The sequence below is a fragment of the Plectropomus leopardus genome, chromosome 4, assembly GCF_008729295.1.
Source record: "Plectropomus leopardus isolate mb chromosome 4, YSFRI_Pleo_2.0, whole genome shotgun sequence".
Taxonomy (NCBI): domain Eukaryota; kingdom Metazoa; phylum Chordata; class Actinopteri; order Perciformes; family Serranidae; genus Plectropomus; species Plectropomus leopardus.
In genome coordinates this window covers 13,226,449-13,249,743 of record NC_056466.1, presented here as the reverse complement: position 1 = coordinate 13,249,743, position 23,295 = coordinate 13,226,449, and the positions used below count along the sequence as shown (strand labels likewise).

At 38.8% G+C, this 23,295-nt stretch overlaps 1 protein-coding gene across 1 annotated transcript; it reads right to left on the bottom strand.

The window, feature by feature from the left end:
- Positions 1 to 304: 304 nt before the first annotated feature.
- On the bottom strand, positions 305 to 13,653 carry LOC121942463 (proline-, glutamic acid- and leucine-rich protein 1-like). The gene is made up of 6 exons (XM_042485677.1): positions 13,292 to 13,653; positions 7,879 to 7,923; positions 7,437 to 7,481; positions 5,381 to 5,528; positions 3,983 to 4,144; positions 305 to 2,593 (listed from the first exon to the last, which is right to left on the bottom strand). The coding sequence occupies exons 1-6, from the start codon at positions 13,340 to 13,342 to the stop codon at positions 1,467 to 1,469; spliced, it is 1,578 nt and encodes a 525-aa protein (XP_042341611.1). The 5' UTR covers positions 13,343 to 13,653; the 3' UTR covers positions 305 to 1,466.
- Between the last annotated feature and the right edge of the window lie 9,642 nt (positions 13,654 to 23,295).

Here is a 23,295-nt window from a genome sequence, read left to right as displayed (position 1 = left end):
AAACAGACCAGGTGATTAAAACTGGTAAAAACACTGAATGAAACAGTTTCATGTTACAAATCAGTATGTTTCTCTGACGCTGTTCAACTCATCCCTCGTTGCAGACAGCCCGTCTGCTAAACACCTGCTCATGTGTGCTCATCCTTTTTTTCTATGATAACTAAAGAGCCAGATGTATGGGAGGTTTTTACCAGGAGCTGAATTATCCAGAGAGGTCTTGTCCTCTCCAAAACAAAAAGAACAGGTGATCTAAACCAGTAAAAACACTGAATAAAGCAGTCTCATGTTAAAAATCTGCATTTTTTAGACACTGTTCAGCTTGTCACAGGTGGCTGCCGACTACAGTGGCTGATGAGAAAACACTGATGGCTCTGACCCAGCGTTTGGTCTGTCTGTTCCAGGCTACTGCAGAAAAATGCCGATGCGACATAGCGGACTCTGTGGACAAGGACCGGCTCCTTATAAATGGTTCATTCTAAGGTAACGAAAACACAACTATTCCTACTTTCAGGTGATTGTACACAAAAGAAAACGTTCTTGTTACTTCAGCCACTATACACTCCTAAATCCTCCACACTGAACCTTTAATATTGTAAAACTTGAGCCAGATGCAATAAGTTAGAGCTGCTCTTTTGAAAAAAAAAAGTTTTTTGAGTGGTTTTACATCATATACTCCTAGAATAGAATTTTATTCAATTCAAAAAGATTAATGATAAACAGTCTTGTTAATTGCTGCCGGCGTGATTTGAGGAAATGGTTAATCAGGCAGTGGTTCACAACCTTTTTGTTGTGTGACCCTTTAAAATGTTTTTTTTTTTACCCCGATTTTGTATATGTCACGATGTGAGCAGGCCAACTAAAGACTGATTTTTGCGTCTTTTATCTGAAGAATTTTCAGATGCCATAAGAGACAAAACCCTCCATAAAGTCACATAAAGACAGCAAAAATTGGAAAAACAGTAGCTTATAATTTTCTATAGCAGAACCACGTGTTCCTTCTTTCTTATGCTGTTAATTATCATGACCCCTCTGATCCATCTTGTGACCCTTAGGGAAGCCCTGACCCTCAGGTTGGGAACCACTGTCTGAGATATTATAGCAATACTGCATAATGCAGAGAGAAGAGAGATGAAAAGTAAAGGGTAGAGGGATGCTGGGATGTTGACACCAAGCCACAGGTTAAAATGGATTTGGTAATGGAGACAGAAAGATTCATTACTCCCAAACCATAAATAAATTCATTATGAAATAGGACTTTCAGGTGTCGGCTTCTCTTGGAGTTTCTCATATATATACCAAGAAAACAAGAGGATCCATTACTCATCCTGTCCCCAACCATCCAAGTTAAGACTTGCAAGACTTTTTCTTCAGTGATTCAACTTTTCACCTACTCGTCTTGATCTACGATGATGCTATCAAGCATAAACATCTCACTATTTTTGCCACTACATTTACAGGCTGTCAGCTTACGAGGACTCCACAGTGATGATGGCCTCGCCTGTCTTCTGGATGATGCTAGAGGATGTTGGGACGTGGCCATGCTGTTCAGCACAGTTGTCTAGGAGTGGTGACTGAGCGGCGGCCTTTGCTCGGAGGGAACAGTCCACGCTGTCATGCAGCACGTCTGCCCTCTCCTCTTCCTTCACAGCCTCTTTTCCTCCTTTACCAAAATGCCCCTTCTGCAGTTCTTCTTCCTCTTGTTCCTCTCTCTTCACGTGGCAGCGACACACCTCAATTCCAGAGTCGCCCGTTAGTCGTCGATGCCGGAAATGATCCTCCTCGTCATCTTCTTCTTCCTCTTCCTCCTCTTCTTTTTCTCGTTTTTGCTCCTCTTTGTTGCTGCAGTGTGTGAAAACAGCCACAGTTGAGGAAAAGAAAGCCTGTTTAGGGGGAGACAGAGCAGGCCTCGGGGTTAGCCCACGGGGTGGTGCCTCTTCTTCCTTCTCTCTCTGAACGGCCACAGCGCCGAGTGGGTCTGAGAAGACGAGAGGATGGACTTGACCAGGAGGGAGGGAGGATAACAGAATGAGGGGAGAAAGTGGGAGGCGAGACGGGTGTGAAGGACGAGAGTGTAAAGGAAGAGAGAGCGGTGGAGCTGAAGGAGAGACTCCATCACTACCATTCGATGGCCGTCTCTGTACAGGAATGACATCTGGAGTGGCCACAGGTATCACATCAGGTGGAACTTGTGACGGAGGTGTCGGAGAAAGAGTTGGCGTGAAGTTGGCTCCCACTCTTGGCATGACAGAGCAGTCACCTCCTGCTTCACTGGGCGTGGAGATGTGGCTGCTGTTGTACGTCTCATCTGTCACCTGGACAGAGAAGGAGGTGCTAGAGGGGGAGGTGAGGGAGCACGACTCGCAGGAGCAGCTGGTATAGTTGTCAGAGCTCTGGGAGGAAGTCAAGCCACTGGGACCGGGGCCCAGATAGGGAGGGCAGGGGTGGCGGTGGTGGTGATGATGAGGGTAAGAGGAGCTAGGACCCCCCATGGCACCTCCCTGCAGGGCGAAGACAGAGCTGTAAGGTGGAGGAGGGGTGCTGGGCTGCGCCGCCACCTCCTCATAGGAGGGCAACTTAAATGATGCCAGAAAACCTGTGACAAAAGAAAACACACTGAGGAAACTGGAGAACATGCAAATTCTTTTAAATTGATTTTTGTATTTAACTGTAAGATACAAGCATGATTTTAAACATTCTCTGACTGCAGCTCCCTGACAGCACAGCTACACAGGCTCAGACTAACCATCTGGCAATTCTGACAAATGCCAGTGAGGCCGGCACACCTTTTGAGCCTCAAGGCCACCACCAGCTATGTCGGAAAAAAAAACTGTAGGTAAACTAGAAACACCATCCATGTCTTTGAAAACATGGATGCTTCACACACTTCTTCCTCCAGCAGCACAGATCTCAGCACAGTTTCAAGATTAGTGTCATTAATTCAGTATCGGACCAAATGTCTTCCCATCTGTTCCTGAACAGAAAAGGGTTTTTGCAGAATACTATGATGGCACAGTGAAGATGACCTTTGACCTCTTGGATATAAAAAGAATTTTATCATTATATCCTATTAGACATTTGTGTAAAATCTGAGCATATGAATTCTTGAGTTATGGCCAAAAACATGTTTCATGACCTCACAGTGACCTTGACCTTTAACCAGATTTTAATCGCTTCTTTCTTGAGTTCAAGTGGATGTTTGTGCCAAATTTGAGGAAACTCCCTTAATGCCATTTCAGATATTGCGTTTACAAAAATGAGTTGGATGCAAGGTCACACTGATCTTTGACCTTTGAGCATCAAAATCTAATCAGTTCAACCTTGAGTATACTCAAATGTTTGTGCCAAATTTAAAGAAATTCCCTAAAGGTTTTCTTGAAATAACGCATTTACAAAAATGGATATTAGTTCACAGTGATCTTAAACTTTGACCTTTGACCACCAAAATCCACGATCACCAGTTCATCCTTGAGTCCAAGTGGATGTTTTTGCTACATTTGAAGAAATTCCCTAAAGGTGTTCCTGATATGTCGTGTTCATAAGAATGAGCCAGACAGACGGACAACCCGAAAACATGATCCCTCTGGTTTTGGCTATCGCCGGCTTGGGGGCATAAAAAATTAGAACAGACAGTCGGCTGCAGCCTACTTATCCCAACATTTTCATCAGCCTATCTTTACTGTAAGGGGGGTGCAGTGATACTGGCCATTGTCACCCCACCCCTAAAGTCGATCAGTCCATCATGTAATGCCAGAGGTCAAGTGGGAATGAAATCAAGACACAAAGAGTGAAGTAAGTGGAATGACAATATAAATTATATGGATAAAGGAGCTAAAAACAAAAAAATGGAGCAAAAAGGGTCAGAGGCACCAGAGGCAATAGCAGTGGAGCCAACAGAGGAAAACTGCCAGGACTGCATTTCATTTCCCAGTCCGACCTTGGAACAACACAACCAAAAATAAATTAAATATATAAAAAAACATACTGAGGTCCAGCATTGAGGAAGGGTAGTTGCAGGCTCCGTTATAGGCAATCAGATTGATCTCTCTCTGTCTCTGCTGCTGTTGGATCCTCAGCTTGGCCCGGCGATGGCGGTAAGCACAGAAACAGCTGAAGAGAATCAGCATCGTCCACAGCAGCCAGAACCCTGCAGAGAGCAGGAAATGACCCAGCATAAACCCCAAAAACGTTATGAAAACAACAGTTTGGTTCTAAATCTCAGATCTACTCAGGTTAAACATAGGCATTCAGTGTTTTTAAACCACTATCTTAATGGCAGTGTTGGATATGTCCTCCCATTACATGCAAATCCTTTATGTTTAAAATTACTGCTGTCTATTTTCCTAGGCATAACATAAGATTTAAACATTTTTCCCTGTTTTTGTTTGCATTCATTTAAATATGACATCAACTTACATATAAGGTAAGTAATTCATTTCAGTAAAGAATTTGCTGATTTTGAAAGTCTTCTGGATAGCTCATGAATGCATTGGTTTATAGTAGCCCACAGCTGCAGGAGTAAAAAATTAATGCTATGCTGACAACTTAACCATTTTCGTAACTTGATATCACCTTAAATTAACTTAATGTCCTTTTCAAATTTCTGGTGATGATGATCTTTTTTGATATTTTCTGATATTTTTTTCATGTTCCCCTTGGTGCAATAAACATTTAATTATTATATACTTAAGATTTAACTTTGTCTGTAAGTGTCTACTGTTATATGATCCTGCTATCTGGCAAAAAGAGACATTCAGTTTCAGATGGGATTTTTAAGATCTAATAATCAGATTTAACTAGATAGCATTGCAACAAGCAGCCTAAAACTGTTATTTGGTGCCTCCTAGTGTTTATTTAAAATATTTGATTATGGCAGTATTTTAGTTTGAGTTAAAATTAAACAAATGACTTAATAAAAACATTGAAAGGTCATGTGCAGGAAGAAGGGAAAAGACCAAAGTGGCTTATCCATAACCTATGCCTAAATTTTATAATGCAATATTCACAGCATCATAGTTATTCATAGAATAAATCTTTTTGAACACAATGTTCTGTAAGACCACATTTTTTTCTGCACTTGAGATGTCTGGAAGACTTTATTACTGTCTGGTGGATCAACACTGAATCTCTGAATTACACTGAAAATACAATATTAAATGATCTGGAAGACATCCCTCTCTGAATATCCTTGTCAGATTATTTCACATACACTAGCTTGTCTGGATTTGCTGGTTGGATACATCAAAAAGGCAAAAGTACTTTTATAACTTGTTTTTAATGTGTAACAGTGATGTAGGTGATGTGTCCAGATTTTTTACATAGTGCATTAGGCCTCAGGGCCACGTCTGCAGTGACTCAATGGAGAGGAAGTCAGTTCACTCACACCAGAGTTCATAATAGTAGGTGCAGCAGCCTGTCTCTCCGCAGCAGTGCCCTGTTTCACACAGGTAACCTGGATTGTTGTTTACCCCAGGACAGTACTTTGGGCTGACAACAGGCTGGCTACCAGAGCCTCCGTGATGCTTCACCACCTAGTGGACAAAACACAACATCACATACCAGCACGGTGAAAATAATGGTGTAGATATGGTGTATTCCCTTTGACAGATGATAATATTAGAGTCAAAATTCATTCTCAACACTTTCAAAAATAGTTCCATAAAATACTCTTGACTTAGGGTCTCCTTATCAGCTTTTTTTATCAACACTTTTAACCAGCCAATAAGGTAAGCACAGAACAGGAGGCCATTCACATCTGACATCAATATTTGAAACAAGACCACGGTTACGATCTCCCCATTTATATGACCAACTTTTATCACCTCATTGGATTTCCATACTTAAGTCATGTGATGACAACTGAGCACTATCCCATCTGCTGATGAAGACCATGAGAGGTGGTTGAGAGCTCCGAAAAAAAAGACAGTGGGTCAATCTTAAAAGAGGGACAATAGCCATTTTTAAAACACGACTGGTATTATTATTCTGGAGACAATATAAGATAATGCAAAAAATACTGTAACCTATGCATACTGGGAGGGTGCACAGGGACACTACAAGGTTTTATCGTCGTCACAGTAAACTGACCGCCAGTGGCGTGATGAATGGAGTATAGAATTTCAACATTTGCAGTATAAACAAACATGCTGTCTTTTTCTGAGTCTATTATATGTTAACTATAAACACAGGGAAACATACTCTTCTGTGTTCTTCTGTGTCATACTCTTCTGACTTATTATGTTAGTCAGAAGATTATTATTAACCTGCTTCCAGGAGAACTGCAGCTAGCAACCAACAAGGCATATTATGTTTTGGTAGCTGGCTAGTTATAGACTAAAATAATAACTATAGTTAATATCATAACTATAGTAACTGTGGTCATGCAAGCCGTAATTTGAGGAAACCCGCCACCACTTGCTTGTCTATTGCGGTGTTTGAAATATACCCCACATGAGCATGTCGCAGCATTTTTTCCATCATGCTATATAAGACTTCAGAATAATATCATTGTTTTTAAAAAGGCAGTTATTCCCCTTTAAACGTGACTTGGCTGGGGAATTTAGGCCACACCTGTGCAACAAGCTTTAAATACAACACAGACATATTATCTCTACACTGTGGTGAACATGTTGGAGTAAAATTACCATTCATTTGAAGTCTTTTTTCCAGTAACTTGACAAATGTAAGTCCAATATTTATTTCATTTGAATTTTAGCACCGTTTTGGTCTCCACCAGCTACAGAGAGAATCATCCTCTCTTTAGCAGCTAGATGCTTCATTATGTTCACCAGCTCGTCACTAACTCACTCACTTTGTCTATTTTCTGTTTGGGGCTGCGCAGATAGTACACAGTGGCATTATAAGAGCCTCCTGCTGAATAAAGGTGCCTGTGGTGGATATTAACAGGGCTGATATAAGCCTGAGACAGCAAACAGTAGTGGTAAACAGAGAGGATGTCTGCCATAAAATCAGAATAGTGAGCTGAAAGATACTTTATAGTGAGCAATAATTCTTGCTACGAGTGACCACGTTCATGCTGTATGTCACACATTTAAACCTTTCAACCTGACGAAACAGGCCTGATTCCATTCAAGAACATAAAAAGAAGTAACTTGAAAATATTTTGGTTAATGTCTTGCTTAAAATACTGTCAAGAAATTAGTTAAAATGATAAGAAAACTACCTGAAAATTAACAAACAAAAAAAGACAAAAACAAACTAGGAAATGACTTGAAAACAAGGGCTGAAATTTCAAATATATAATTATAATAATTTAAGTACATTTTTCCTTTTTTTTGGTAATTTTCTAATAATTTTCTCTCTTTCTTTTTCAGGTCATTTTTCTTGTCAACTTTTACTGATTTCTTGCAACTTTAAAGCTATTTTAGTATGTTTATTAGCAGCTACAGGTCAGGGTTAAATTGAAAAAAATCTCGCACCTTATTAACTGTACGCACTTCAGGCTCCTTCTGAGAAACAGCCACCTAAAAAGAGCAATGGAAGATACTGTGAATTTTGCAGTCACATCTTAATTATTAGCAAGTCAGTGTGATGAGAGAAGCAAGTAACCTAAAGCCAGACATTTAATATTCGATATGTGACACATCATAAAAAGCTGGCAAAATGCAATACTTGGAGAGAAGACAAGCTTCAGCAAAACCATAAACCACAATAATAATGCAGCAAAAAGAGGCTGCTGTATCTGTTATGTACATAGTAACCACACATGAGACCGTGAAGTGCTAACGAGTGATTATGCATCACCATGGCAACCACTGTGGTAATGCTTGGAGGCTTTTTTTTTTTTTGCTTGTGTGGATGATGTTTTCTTTTATCTTGTGGTGTGTAATGTTTAGTTTTGGGTGAAGGCGAGCTCCCTACCGTGGCAGCTTCAGTCCTGTCCAGCCCCTGCAGGGACATAGTCATCTGGTAAAGGACAGAGAGGTATAATGGTTAAGATAAAGCAAACAAAGATCGGCACATGTTACAAGTGACAGGGGCACGTGCTTCACAAGAAACACATTGCACTGTCGTTCTAGCAATCAGGCATGACCAAAAAAGGCCACTAAAGACAGATTTAAGTCTGACGACACTGGTTACCCTACACTCCTGGCTCTTCAAGGAGCTAGGAAGGTCAACAGCTTTTTAACAAAACCTCTTTCTCCTCCGTGGGTCAAGATAGCAGACAGAAGGCACCAGTTCCCAGACCGTCTACTTTTCTCTTCACTCATAACAGATACATGCATGCAAAAGGTGCACCTCTAACACTGTGATGAAAATAGAAAATAGAGGACAAACGCCCAACATGCATTCACAAAAAGAAAGTTTAGACAGCTTATTTTGTCTGATTAACATTCTAACATTTGAAGAGCTGGAATGAGCAAATGTTTGGTATTTTTTTCTTGATTAACAAATTTATCAATGAATCAGTTATTAAAAATGATTTTCTGTCAATCTGCAAATCCTTCTAACACTAAAGCAGTCACATACCTACTGCATGGATGAAACAACTAAGAATATCAGTTTTCCTCCTGGGATCATTTTGACAAGTGTAGCATTTCAGCAGGCAATGACACCTACAATAATCACACAGGCCGACCTACCTATATGGATGGGTGCCTGCAATTAGGAACCATTAGTGCATAATTTGAGTCCAAATACTATCTGCAGTGGAAATAAATAGTGTGTTTACGCTACCCAAATGCAATTCTGTTGCAGAGCAGATTTAAAATTCTGTGTGTCACTCACGCCTCTGTAAATGTCATTCAGGCCCACTGTGAGTAAAAGGAAAACATGCCTGTGTGTGTGCTGCTGGATGTGGGGCCTCTGTCAAAAACAATGTGCAGACACTGGGAGCTGCAGCCATGTAAATGAGACCTCTTTTGTTAACAACTGGCTGCTGGTTATGTAGTCAGCACAGGGAACAATGCTGGCAGCAGTGTGCGCGCACACACACACACACACACACACACACACACACACACACACAGACACTCAGCTATTAACAGTTTCAAAATTAAATCTACTGTCTATTTACAAAGACCAAAATGACAATGAGACAAAATTTAACAAGCTGCTAACTCCACACTGCTCCAAGGCCGTACAAATGACAAGGTGTTAGTTAGCCTGCAGACGTTCATATTTACTGTGGTACATCAGGTATGACTGTGCATATTCACACCTGTTCAACACCTGATGCATCCACAGGTCTGTTAATACTGCATAACACATTATATGACACTTCAGTAGAGGAGAAATGTCTAACCAAGGACATACAGGCGCTAGGGACAAATAAATGATGAGTTTTCTGCCAAAAAGTGATCCGGTTGCTGGCAACACTTTGTGGCCATGAACACATGATCTTTACAGGCAGTGTGATTGTGGCTTGGTGCATTTTTCGATTATACTAGTGTGCATGTAATACTAGCAAAACTTCAGTATTTTTGAACCACCACTCTATTTTCCCATGTTTTTGTGTCTATGTGACTAATAGAGAGAGCAGTTTTTATAATAAGTCCAGTATTGAGGGAGCTGCAGTGGCAAAACAGTCTGTGGCAAAGCAGATATTTGTGCTCCATTAAATTACGTCCACTAGAAGGATTTATTTTTGCCACTGACAGGCTCAGATTGTTATTAGAACAGGACACTACAGAGAAATATAATTTTTTCCTGACCTTTTGCTGGTCTTTTTGTCATTGTGACCAAGTCTCCACGAGACACCACTAAAACCCTCACACTTGACCTTTGAATTTTGGTACCAATATAAAAACAATTATTTTATTTTGAGAAATACAAACATGTTTTGCCACAGAATATTCTTTTTGTTTTAATAAAATGAAGCCAAAGTGCCCCAATCTAGTTGTCCAAGCAGGACAAGAACTTTGCAGTCATGAAAACTGAATATAGACAAAATGAAAATTTAAATGAGAGTCTATCTGATCAAAGAAAAAGTAGGATACAAATCTGAGCAAGTATACCACACGCAACACATTTTACGACTCTGCGTTACAGACACATTTCTGTTGATACCAAAAAAGTGTTGAGGTTTGATACCAACGTTCTGCAGAAGCTCTGCAGCCCCACTGATAATCAAGAGTTTGCTCCAAGATTCAAGATTATCTCATTTTTGGTAATTGTAGACAATAAAAATGTCATGCAAACTTTTTGTTTCTGATATGTGTAGACAACTAAATATTCTGCCACAACAAAACCTAACAGGGAAGTCTTGCTGCATATCCAACTGTCAAACATAACCTCAGGTGGTTCATAAATAAGCTCTTATGAAAGTCAGAGCCAAGAGGGTTTCGAGAGGGAGCAGAGTTCCTGTGGTAAGCCCACCACACGGCACAGAGTGCACGCACACGGGTGTGAAGTAAATTCCGACTTTCCCAGAGACCACAGACTAACCACAAATGATTTCCACCCCTGGGGCCCCCCACACACACAAACCTGCACTAACTCCGTCCTTAATGACATGAAACATATAAAGAGCACGCCAGTTTGTGTGTGTCTGACTGTGAGCCTCTCTGCCACCTGAAAAAAAACCCAAAATCACGAGTGAAGGGAAAATCAAATGGAGGCGGACTGTTATAGGCTGCAGGATGTAAGATAACATTCAAAATTGTGTCCACAATACCACTGAGTCAAATATATTTCAGCTGGCAACAGTAATGTGAGAAAATTTACAGAAAACAAGCCATATAATGTAGTCAAGATTATGACAAAACGGGCATGAACGTAAGATGTGATTAAGGTGACGTTTTCGGACTCTTTGGACTTTGAAGCAAACTCTTGTCATTATGTGGGTTTAAGAAATAAGCTTTTAATGTCAGACTGAACTCAAGACAGACAAACACTTTTTACTCCACTGAAGCCTGTGAAAAGGTCAAGACGTATAAAGCAGACGCTGCATCTTTACAAGAACACATGAGAACCAAGTTTTTCATCAGAATACAAATTAAATGCCAAGAAGATGACACACTCTTAGTCCAAAACAAATAGGAAATAACTAATCCTCCAACAATATCAATAAGACTGTACTTAAAGGAATATTTCAACCCCAAGATGACCATCTGTGTATCAATCACTCACCCCATGTTGCATTAAATTCATTCAAGTCCCCCTAAATATTTAGAACATGTGCATGTGTCACCCTAAATAGAAATATGAAAGTATCAGCGGACTTTTAATTTGACAAAATCAAAACATTTATGCAGTCAAATAATGCAGGGAAGGCACAAATTCATGCAGTATCATCCAAGTCCCAGTGATGGAGTCATATGCTCAGTACTTCCCAAACACACACACCTTTCAAACCAAGACTAATAGTGAAACTTACTATGTTTTCCCTTTCAGTCCCAGTGAGAAAGGGCCGATGGTAACGTGTGTTTGGGATGTACTGAGCATACAACTCCATCACTGGGACTTGGATGATACTGCATGAGTTGTGTTAAGAGTTTGTAAACAGATGCTTTGAAATAATTTTGCTGTTGCTAAACATGGTTTTAGGATGTAGGGTCAACCTTAATTTCATTTCTTCTTTTTTTTTTTTTTAAATGTACTTTTTATTGGCATTTAACATCACATACCATTACATTGGTTTCAAAAGCTTTGTACAACCTTTTTATGTGTCTAAAATGCCACATTTTTAGAAATTATAACATAAATATAAAAGGAATTTCATTTCTTCTTAAACCACATTTAAGAAAAATGACAAATGAACCTACCTTGTACCTTATCTGTAACTTAGATGTATCAACATTATGAGTTTTAGGGGATTTTTCTTTCACTGTAAGCCCATGGGGAAAAAACAAAGTTTTTCCCCACAAACTTATTGCAACCTTGGGTGAGTAACTGATAGAGGTCAACCTATACTGATTTTTTGGGGCCGATTCTGATACAGATTATTAGTATTCAATGAGACCAATAACTGATATTTTGAGCCGATATTTACTTACAATGACAATGAAAATATTTCTGTCAAAATTTAGAATTTGGAATATAACAAACTCCAATAAAAAGTTTTGTTTAAATGCCTTTAGCAAATGTTCAATCAAAACTAAAACTTTCAATATCATGTACAGCAAGTTCCCAAGTTCAGTGAAAATTGAAATAAAAAAATGAATAAACAAAAATACCTCCCTGAGGTTTTTCAAAGTAAAAGTTACTCCCATACTGACACTTTCTTTGCACTTATAATTAATTTTATTGGCCATCATTAAAATTAAATGCTGATACAGATAATCAGCAAAATGTCAAATATCGGCTCCGATAATCTGCCACGCCAATAATCTGTCGACCCCTAGTCAATTTTATACAAATTGTCATTTAGGGGGTGAAATATTCCTTTAATTATAACCATGCCACTAAAGCAAATTTGAAGTTGACAATTTAATTTGAACAAATCATTGACTTTCACCATTTGGTGCCAGAGGGTTTGGGGTCAATGTTACTTTACATGTCTCTATGACTGGCCGAACATAAGGGTCTCTTAGAGGACTCGCTCATAGATGAACTGTAGTTTCTGTTGTGCTATTAGAAAAACAATTATATAAGCCTAAATATTTTGGACAACAACAGACCTGAAACAAGGAAACATCATCCTCAGTGTTGAGTCGGCAGTGTCCTGAATCAGCAGTCTGGTGTTCTGCTGGACAAGCAGCTGTATATTAGATTTATTAGGCTATAAGGGTTTGGCAGTTACAGCTCTTTAATCATGCCTGCATAAATTAGAGTTAAATCTTTGGTGCATTATGGCAGATTTCTGCTTGAAACAAAAATTCAATTCTAAAATAAAATTGCAAGTTAAGCAACACATGTCAACAAGTCACAAACTACTACTGAAATCAATAATATATAACTTATGACATTTCTTAAGTATTCCCCGAGAAAGTTCCAAATTGAGTTTAGTGGCCTTACAGTAAATTTAATTTGTTAAACATTCCCATAATAGTCAGGACATTTTGTTGTGCATCAGCAGGCCCAGTGAAATGTTTTTCATTAACTACAGCATCACAAAGCATTTCCACTGCACACAAAAAATCAAATATAAACCAAAACCTGTCTGACTCTACTGGACACAAAACATTTGCTGCAGTGGTGCAACAAATGCACAGTTGGCCCTCGAGAAATATGTCAGAAGACACAACTCGGGATGAAGAAATGCAAAGACAGACGGGTTCAGAACAAGTTGAGGCCAGTGTTTGTCAACAACAACACAGACCGAGGAGAGCATGTTGCTCTGCAGAATGAAGCCCAGCTGTTTGTATCAAAGGGAAGCTGTGCGGTGCATTACCTCCTCAGCCTTCAGCCCGAGGCAGAAAGTCAGCGTTTTCTCTGGATCCATGGCGAGAGATGAATACCAAGCGAAACAGAGAAAATACAAAACGCAGAGGTGGGATGTTATTCTGCTAAGCCCCCATCATCGCCGCTGCCCCACTCCACAGACACGGTGGCCTCCCCATCCGCCATTGCCCGGACGGACGCACGGATGCCCCTCCCAGACTCCGCCGCACACACCGGAGTACCAGGGCCACACTCCGGTACTATTTTATTGATGGGACCGCGGAGTATCACAGTGCAGGCAGCTCTGTCGTCGACTGTTACTTGCTGTAGTGAAATAAAGATGTTTCATTCTTTGTTTTCGCAGAGAGGGACGGAGCTGTGCATGATGTCATGCTTCTCCAGCCCCCGAAGTACTTGTATAGGAGCGCTGCGGCTTTGATTGGCCGGAGCTCCCAGCAACAGCCGCACAGAGGCTGCTGCCTCAACAGGGTTTCACTCTCACACACTGTTGCTTTATTAACTGCAGCTGAGGAAAAAACGTTGTTTTTTTTTTTTTTTTGCAATTGTAGTGAAACAGAAACATGAAATTTACCTATATACAGTGCTGTGCAAAAGTCTTAGGCCACCTTAAATATTTTTTAGCAGGGTTATAGTGATCAGACATTTATTTCTCAGTAGTTTCTTTACTAAAACACAACCTGAAGATACAGAAAATATGTATAAAATTGTATAAATATTTCAGAATAAAACATCTTCAGTAGGACAAAGCTTCAAGTATTTAGTGTGACCTCATGTCTTGACAGACAACAGACAACATGAGATTTACAATATCTTCTGGTGTATTTACACCATGTTACATTCAAGACATGTCCAAAGCTCGTTACTGATGGTTTGATTGACCTTTTGTTATGGTTGTACGGTACCATGTTTCATACTAAATATTGACTTCAGTCTGGAGAAGCCACTTTGTTCTGACTTTTTGTTTTTATGCGTTTTCTGCTTGTTCTCTGTATTCTTTGTGTCTTAATAAAGAGACTGAAAAATATATATATAGTCATTTCAACTTTGTTAAAACAACAAATCTATGGTGCAGTAGTTCCTGATATTTCAGTAGTTGCTGTGAAATAAATAACTTAAGTCAAGAAAACTGTCTTGCCCACCATGGATGGGTGACAAAAAATGTCACTTAAAGTGTTGAGTGATTTTGTCCTATAAAACAAGATACGTTGAACACTGCTAACAGCAGTTTTTCAAGCTGTACCGACAAACAAAGCTAGCACATAGTTAGCAAGGGCCCTTGGACCCTCTAGGGTAAGTGATGTAAACAGTGATAAAATTTTAAGACAAGAGGTCAGCAGGAGACACATGATAGACACAGATGTAAACAGCAGTGTGTCTCTGCTGTCCACTTGTGTTCGAAACACTGAAATGCATATTAATACCAGTTATAAACAATCTCAAAGTGACCACAAAAAGACTATGAAGAGATGCAAATGAACTGCAAGGAGACACAAAATGAACTCAAAGAGACACAAAACAACAAAAAAAGACATAAAGTTACATCAAAGAGACATTAAACTACCTTACAAAGGCAGAACATGACCACAAAAGGACACAGAAAGATGAGAAAGACTAAAAGGTCAGTGGTGGGCCCCTTTGTCCTCGTTGTCCACAAATCTGTTTAGTATAATATCAGTAGGTTATTAGCTGCTCGCTTTGCCTGTCTACAAAATATGCCTGTCTTCGTCTTTTGTGTATTGTCAATTTTTATTTTGGCCTACAGTATTTTGAACATATTGCTGACAACATACAGTTTGTCTCCAAAGCGCGCACTGTGCAGGACATTTGTGTGAAGCCCCTCGGAGGCTGTCCTGGTCAAACCTCATCAGACAGCTGGCTGAGTGTTGTTAGCTTGATTGAGCTCAGCTGGGCCCCCCCTCTATAAAAACTGCCCCAACAAAATCAATGAATCTGTTAAATGCATTCAGAAATATAGCTGTAGTAACTTATGTTGTCATTTGGTGGCATGATGTGTAAATGATTTGAGGAAAGGATCAGCTGTTCTATTGTAATACATAGTGGTGGAATGTAACTAAGTACATTTACTCAAGTACTGTACTTCCATTTGAATTTGAGGTATTTGTACTTTACTTGAGTACTTCTTACTTCTACTCCAATACATTTAAGACAGAAATAGTTAACTTTTTACTTAACTACTATTATTTGAAAACTTTAGTTTTAGTATTCAACTAATTAGGATTTTTGCATAAATAAAAAAATGTTTGTAAAATATGTTTTGCTATGAATTAAACTACCCAACAATTTATACAAGTGCGACTGCAACGATAAATAAATTAATCAATTAGCAAATGGACAGATTAATTGGCAACTATTTTTTGATAAACATTTAAATCATTTCTAATTTATTTTGAATAATTTTGAGCTTTGAGGTGTTTTTTTGTTGCTGTTATTGACTGGGGGAGGCAGATTTTTAATTTACTTTTAATACTTAAAGTAAATGTTCCTGATTATACTTACATAATGTTTTAAATGCAGGACTTTTACTTGTAACATAATATTATCACAATGTGATATTAGTACTTTTACTTGAGTAAAGGATCCAAATACTTCCTCCACCTCTGGCCATTATGTGTCTTGATCCACATCACAGCAAAACCTATCAAAGTAAAGACAATAAATGTACTTCCTTGACACTTTTTGTCTGTTGTCACAAGAGGGCAGCAGACTATTGGCTGTTGGCAATGAGTCTTTTTTCTGCACTCAGGCTCCCAGGTCAGATGAATGACCTGTAGGAGAAAAATAAGACTGCAGCTCAGTAACAGTTACAGTTGTTACAGTAAAGAAATGGCCATAAAACTGCATTTCACTTTAGTATTATTTTTTAGTATTATTTATCTTTACTCATTTATCCATCACTGTTTGTCCTCATCTTTCCTCCTCTCTTGACTCAAAAGGGAAATAAGAAAACTCTAGTATTTCCCCTGCCCAACCTTTTGTTTTCACCATATTTCAGACCTGTGGTTGCAAACCCTCTCAATGAAGTTTGAGCTCTTGCTCACCAGTATCGGTTGGGCGTTTGAGTATGAAACTATTGTAACATTTGGATTAAAGAGAACACTAATGAACAGGGTGTGTTAGCTTCTTGGAGGTATTTTGTTAAACCAGAAACATGTTTCATACCATGTCAATGAGCCACACGCAGACAGGGATTTATAAAGAATCAGTATTCACACAGTATTCTGTTAGTAACTTTACACTTAAAACTTTCAGTAAAAAAAATTAAGTGAGAGCAAGACAGCAAAAAGAGGTGAGATAGACAGTGGAACCAGCTAAGAAAGTAGATCAAATGATGCAACCTCTCATACTTAGAAGACTACTAAGATTTAGATTTGTTAACATAGATCAGCATACTAAACTTCAAAACGTCTACTAATTTGCATTCTTATGCATATTGAATATTATGTGTATTTCTTACCATTTGGCATTTTAGTATTTTATCTTTTGTATATTTAACAATTTTTTATAGTATGTTCTTTATTTTTCTGTTTACAAGGGATAAATGCTGAAAATGTTGAATCCCTAAACTTTGAAAAAACAGTTCTCCCACAATGTGGCAACACACACTTCCTCTGACCTATCTTAGGGCATACACATGCATGTGCGCACCCACACGCAGATACACGCAAAAACAACAAACCCATTAATGGGCAAGGGAAGCTGTATTTTAATTTTTGAGAAATACTCTAACCATGCTGTGTTATGAAATGCAATATACAGTGGGGGAGGGGGTTTTGCATACAGTTTTATGAATTAATTTAAAAGAGCTTCAACCACGCTGAACAAAACCTTTTTGTTTTTGTTCATGTCACTGATTTTAATGAAAGATATTTTCATTACACAGAAGTATCATTCTTTCAAATTTTGTTCGCAAAATGTGAAAATATGTTATCAAGCACCTCTTCTTTCCACCATTAGGACATATCAGATACTTACTGATTCTTTTGGGTATCTGTGACCCAAAAAAATGTATTTCTGTAGCAATACTCATTTAAAATCCCACCAAATGTCTTTTTGTTCAAAATAAAACAGTAAATTTTAGAGTGGCCTTTTATTGTGACCATCCCAAGGCACACCTGTGTAGTAATGATGCAGCTTAGTAATCAGCATCTGAATATACCACACCTTCCAAGGGTATGGGTAATCTTGGAAAAGAAGTAGTGCTCACAAAGATGAATTTAAACAATTTGGGACCAGAATTTGAGAGAAATGAGTGCATAAAAATGTCTTAAACCTGTGAGAAATGGGAGCAAAAACAAGAGTTGCATTTAAATGTTTGTTTATTGTATACCCGACATTTTGTAACACAAGGCTTCACAATAGCTGAAGAGAAAGAAAAAGGAAAGTGACACTTGTTAGAAACAGGAACACTCAACACTTAACGAGAAGAGCACACTAATTCTCATGAATCCTGTAGAGGAAACTTTGAAATTAAACTCATTTTACGTTTTGTTTTCATTCCCACAGCGAGATAAGACATGTGATTTGTGCAGTAATTACCCCTTCTAATTACTTTATGCCTTTGGAATATGTACTGCAAGTTGCAAAAATTCCAAGCTGGCATTTAGTATGTGACCTTGCAGCACGTCTTCGTTGCTCTCTCTGCCTCACTCATCTCACATCAATCATCACCACTTACTATATCCACAGACGGGGGAGCAGCGACAAAGCAGCAGTGACACATCCACAAAAGCTTGAGAAAAAAAACGACATAAAAGTGTTTCTTTAAGCAAGTTTGTTGCCGTCACAAGCAACAGAAGCTACTTGGAGAGCAGTTTAAAGTGACAGTTTAGAGGAGACTTATTTGGCATTGAATCTTGCCGAGCCAGCAGGCGCACGTGTAGCTCACTAAATCGTTTCTTCGTACAGGGAGATTTATTTTCTGCTTTCCAGAAAACAGACTGGTAGAAGTTGAAATTCAGAGACCTTTTTAACTTGTGACAAACATTTCAAATGATATTAAATCCTGTAAACTGCTAATGAAGTTTCAAATTTCAGTATTACTATAATATCATATAATATTATTCTTTAGTACTTTGTAGATGTAAAATGTATTTCGTGTTTGCAGCATTAGTTTGTAGTGGTAGCAGTGGTAGTGTGTTTTTATTTAGTCAAGACACATAATACAATAAATGTACACAATACAAACAGTATAAAAAAACAGTCTGTGTGTTAAATAGTCACTGAAAAGGCTCAGGTAGAAGCAAAAGCTTATATATGCATATGATTTGAGCTATCTTCCAAAATTTAAAAAAAAAATTCCATGACTTGGTATTTAAAAAACAGTATGTGAGTGTGATCATAGTAACCAGCATTATTAATAATACGACTTGTTGTTGTAGTAAGACTATTAGATTTGTATAAGATACAACATAATACATAATAAGATGAATAAGGAGGTATAAGTGAGCAAAACATTATATAAAATGCCTTATAGTTTAATATATCCCTAGATTATTATTAGATTTGAGGATGACATGCAGCAAAGGGCCGCAAGCTGGAATCGAACCTGGGCCAAGCAGAGGTTTCCCTAGATTTATACAGGATTGATAATGATTTTGAAAATTTTCCTTTAATATCAATATTGTCTCATAAATTCTTTCAGTTTCAACCTCACAGATTTTTAATTCAATGTCCCCATCAATTTGTTTGCAAATTCCAAAAGCTATGAATATCTGTTTATTTTTTTATACTGGGGGACAGTTTGTCGACATCTAACCAAATTTTGAGAATATCTTACTCTCTTTCAATAACATGCAAAAGTGATATAGTGTGTTCCTTCTTTATTGCACCTTCTGATAAAATCTCCTTGCACAATCAACATGCTGTAAGTGCTTGTACAGAAATTTCCACTGTGCAGTCATATGTGCAGCTGACAGTCACGTCCTGAGCAGCACACAATGGATGCTGTATGACAGCATGGGGGAGTGACACAGTACAGGTTGTTTTGTGAGACGTTGTAGCTCGGGCCTGAAACTCATACTGAGCTCATACTCTGGACTTTGACACAGTTGTCAAAAATAAAGCCTTATTAAGACAGTAAGGAATGTTTCCTGTGGCTATATGGCTGCTGTGTTATTTTAAAACCTGCCCATCATGTAGTAGTCTTGATAATGATGTCATTCTCGAATGCTGAAAAGCACAACTTCAAACTTCCTTTTTTTTTCATTAAATGCCCAACAGAATGTCCACAAATCAACCAGCAAAGCTTAATAATTTGCTAATGCTGGGAAATGCAAAGTGGTGTAGTGCTGCGAAAACAACATGCATCTGCCTGCACTTACCACATTGTCAAGTCACATCCTGTGCCTTGTGGACATGTGACATTTAAAAATGCCACTGTAAATGACAGCACAGTGCACGACGGGTCCCTGAAGGGGAGAGAAAAATTCCATATACTTTGCATTATTACCAGGCATTTTCCAAAGCACTGAGGAGCACCGAGCTTTTTGCTCACCTGCATGCGAAATTACAGCCACTTACTGTTTGCTCATCTTTTTCTGTGTGTGTCTTTAACAACATGTTTGTATCAAAAACTTTAATAAATTAATTCTCTGCAAGCAAGTTACCTCCTATTCTCTTTATGCTGCTCCTCCCTGCAGGCCCTTTTGAATGCCCTAATTTGCACTATATTTGACTCGGTACTTGAAAACAAAAAAAGTTCTTTATTTACTGAGATCCCTAAACAGAGATCTTCAGATAAAACTCAATCAGTGCTAAAGCTCAACACTCAAAGACTATTTTGACTGTAAACAAAATCTTATTCTACAACTCCTGGTTTTGTTGTTCCATAATGTACACAACATTATTTGTTTATCAGTTTCTTGTAAAAAATACGATCCTACACATAGACTGTATAAAATAATGGACAAAGCCACCTATTGGTTTGTGGATTCTTGTTTTGGCTTGTTGGCATTTTGCCACCTTGGAATTTGAGCACAAGTAGTGACCATATTGAGATGAAAGGGTGGAGAAAATCCAAATACTATTTTTTAGCCTAGTTAACACAGTCTGTTTGCAGCTATGGTTAACTGTGATAATGCTAATTTCTGATCTGATTAATCTGACCATCCAACTCCTAAGGGGATCTTTCAGTAAGCTACAACCAAACACTGAACATGGATTTTTAGGCGACCAAACAGTTAGCCTACAATTAACTTCCATGAACTGAAAACACACTGAAAGAGTGATAGCTAAAGCCACACCTTTACTTTATGAATCTAGGGCTTTGCCATGCTTACCTAACCAATGTTATTGCCTTGGTACTTCTCAAAAGACATCTTAACTCTCATATATGTATAACTTTATATTGATCAGCATTTAAAACCAAGTTTCAGGCACTTAAAACTTGTCCACTGTCCACTGGAGCAGCACTTAGATATGCCGTCATCACTTGTCTCATCAATCAAATACCTGCCAATGATACCTGACATCCAGCACAAGACCTTTACATGCCCTCTAATAGATCCTCCACCAGCTGTCACTGGTTAAGTCAGACCAAGTCACCGGATCAGTGTCTTTGGCCTCTTTGTTTGATGTATGACTGCAGTTTGTTATCACCAGCATTGTAAATCAGCTGTCCCCATTCTAATATATTACAGCTGTCAAACACAACTACAAGGAGGCAGATACACAAAACTATTTCCAATGTTTGTTGAAGGATCACATGGCTAATTCGGCTGCAAACATTTGTCATTATGTGCCATGGTACAGCCCTGCACCTACCATAAACCAAACACAGAGAATGCATAATATATCTGTCAATACACACACATTGCAGACCTTACCCCCTCACACACTATCCTGTTTTATCACTTTATAATGCACCCTCGTCTCATGCGAGTAGACATCATGCGATTTTCAGTGGGAAACATGTTTTTGCTGATGCATGCCCAATCAATGTGCAGTATTTGGTTCCACAGAAACAAGACGGTTTTATTAATGTGAGTCACAAACTCTTGGAAAGAGCGCACATCCTGACTCTGCTAACAAACGAGCCGGCAGTAAAGATCAGCTGTTTGGGCACAATCTTCACCAACACAAACAGCTTTCTGTTCTAACATTTTTTTTTTCACCCCTGTGTTTTAAAAGTATGAAAGTATTGTTTTCTAGTGAAGAAGTTGTTTCAAACAAAATGTAGGACAAACACTGGTTTCCACTTAAAGAGAAAACACACATGACTGACAGGCTGTTTTGCACCCTAACTCTCTTGTTCCTCTCTCTGACAGCAGATTAAACTAACAGACCCCACCCCTCTCTGCACACACACACACACACACACACTGTCTGAAACCACAGGCCAAACAGAAGTTCATGACAAGTCCTGGCAAGTCATCTGTAGTTAACTTAATGAGGGTAGTGGAGACCTTGACACACACACACACACACATACACACACTTGCTATCAAACATGATTATCATGCTGTTGAGTGAAACGACCAAAACATCATATGAGAAGACTTGCATCAGGTTACCTCGCGCTGCTGCTGCCTGAAATCCAAAGCTTCACTTCAGAGCGTGTGGCTAAAGAACACAAACAAAATGTTGTATGTTATAATCCAAAGGCTTAAGTTTTGATATTTTTGTTTGCTTTCAGGTAAAAAAGGATTTACTACTGAGCCGAGAGCATCCTTAAGTAAGCCCATGTCATTTTTCTTATGCACCACACATATGTGCATTAAAGATGCATTAAAGGTCCAGTGTGTCGCATTTATTCGGCACCTATTGGCAGAAATGCAATACAATATTCATAATTATGTTTTTATGAGTGTGTGATCACTTGAAACTAAGAATTGTTGTGTTTTTGTTACTTTTGAATGAGCTGTTTACATATGGAGCAGGTCCTCTTCTACTGAGTCTGCGGTGTCGTTCTACAGCAGCCCAGAAAGGACAAAACAATCAGTAGCCCTTTTACACAGAGACTGCACTTTAAGGCTGCTACAAAGTCCTTTCTTTATGTCTCTTTTGCATTTTTACAAAGAACCAAACAACAGCGGCACCAGTCTGATTGCATTTCTAGACAGCATGCGGCACTGTGGAATCAAAAGAAGTTTGACTTGTGCAACATGTAACACAACAACTGCTACTGTACGTTATATACAGAACAGAGAAGAGGAATAACAGCGCAATATTCCTGCTCTCAACAGGCAGTGTAAAAGGGGCTACTGCTTGGCACACAGAAGGCATTTCAGTTGGTTGCAATCTTCAACCTCACCATTAGATGCCACTAAATTCTACACACTACACCTTTAAAAAACATTCAAACATATTTAAAAGCGAGTTAGGAGAAAGAAATAGCAAAGCATTGTTTGGAGGCAATGCATATGCAAAAATAGAGAGCATGATGTTTGTGACTCCCTAATGTGATGAATGGGAGTTAAAACTGGTGCATAGGATATGTGCTGCTTTTGGAAGCCTCCCCTTCAGTCTATTTCTGATGCACTTGCTTAAATATGCACACAGCAGTGACACAAACAACAGCGGTTTACAATGCTGCTGAGTGCTAAAAACACAGAATATATCAAAGAGAAAGGAGATGAAACCCACAATTGGGATCCTATTCAAAGCTTCTACGCCTTCCAAATGAATTATCCATAGCTAACTGAGACAAATCCCTGGCTAGAATAACTTAAGTATTGGACAACATGCATCCTGCATTCTTTCAAATGAGTAACAAATGGGGGAAGGGAACTGAAAGAAGGAGTAATCATGAATACGTTTTTTAAGGCCTCCATATCAGTACAGATCCTTCTTTTACTCCATTGTTGATTCCACTCCCTCCACAGGACCTTGATGTCTCTCTTCAGTGTTCGGTGCTGCCGCTGCTGCTGACATAAGGCTTTTGTTTCAGCCCCACACAAAAACAAAAGGGAACCCAAAGGACCATCAGAGCCCAGAGAGGAACAGAGAAGCAAGAGCAGGAGCAAGTGCACCAAG

What these genes read in the sequence shown, in the direction of transcription:
- LOC121942463 (XM_042485677.1), bottom strand. Translation starts at nt 13,342, where the DNA reads ATGGATCCAGAGAAAACGCTGACTTTCTGCCTCGGGCTGAAGGCTGAG. An exon ending in CTACTATTATGAACTCTGGT is followed by an intron (nt 4,145 to 5,380) that starts GTGAGTGAACTG and finishes TGCTCTCTGCAG; the next exon opens with GGTTCTGGCTGCTGTGGACG. An exon ending in TTCCTCAATGCTGGACCTCA is followed by an intron (nt 2,594 to 3,982) that starts GTATGTTTTTTT and finishes CTTTTGTCACAG; the next exon opens with GTTTTCTGGCATCATTTAAG.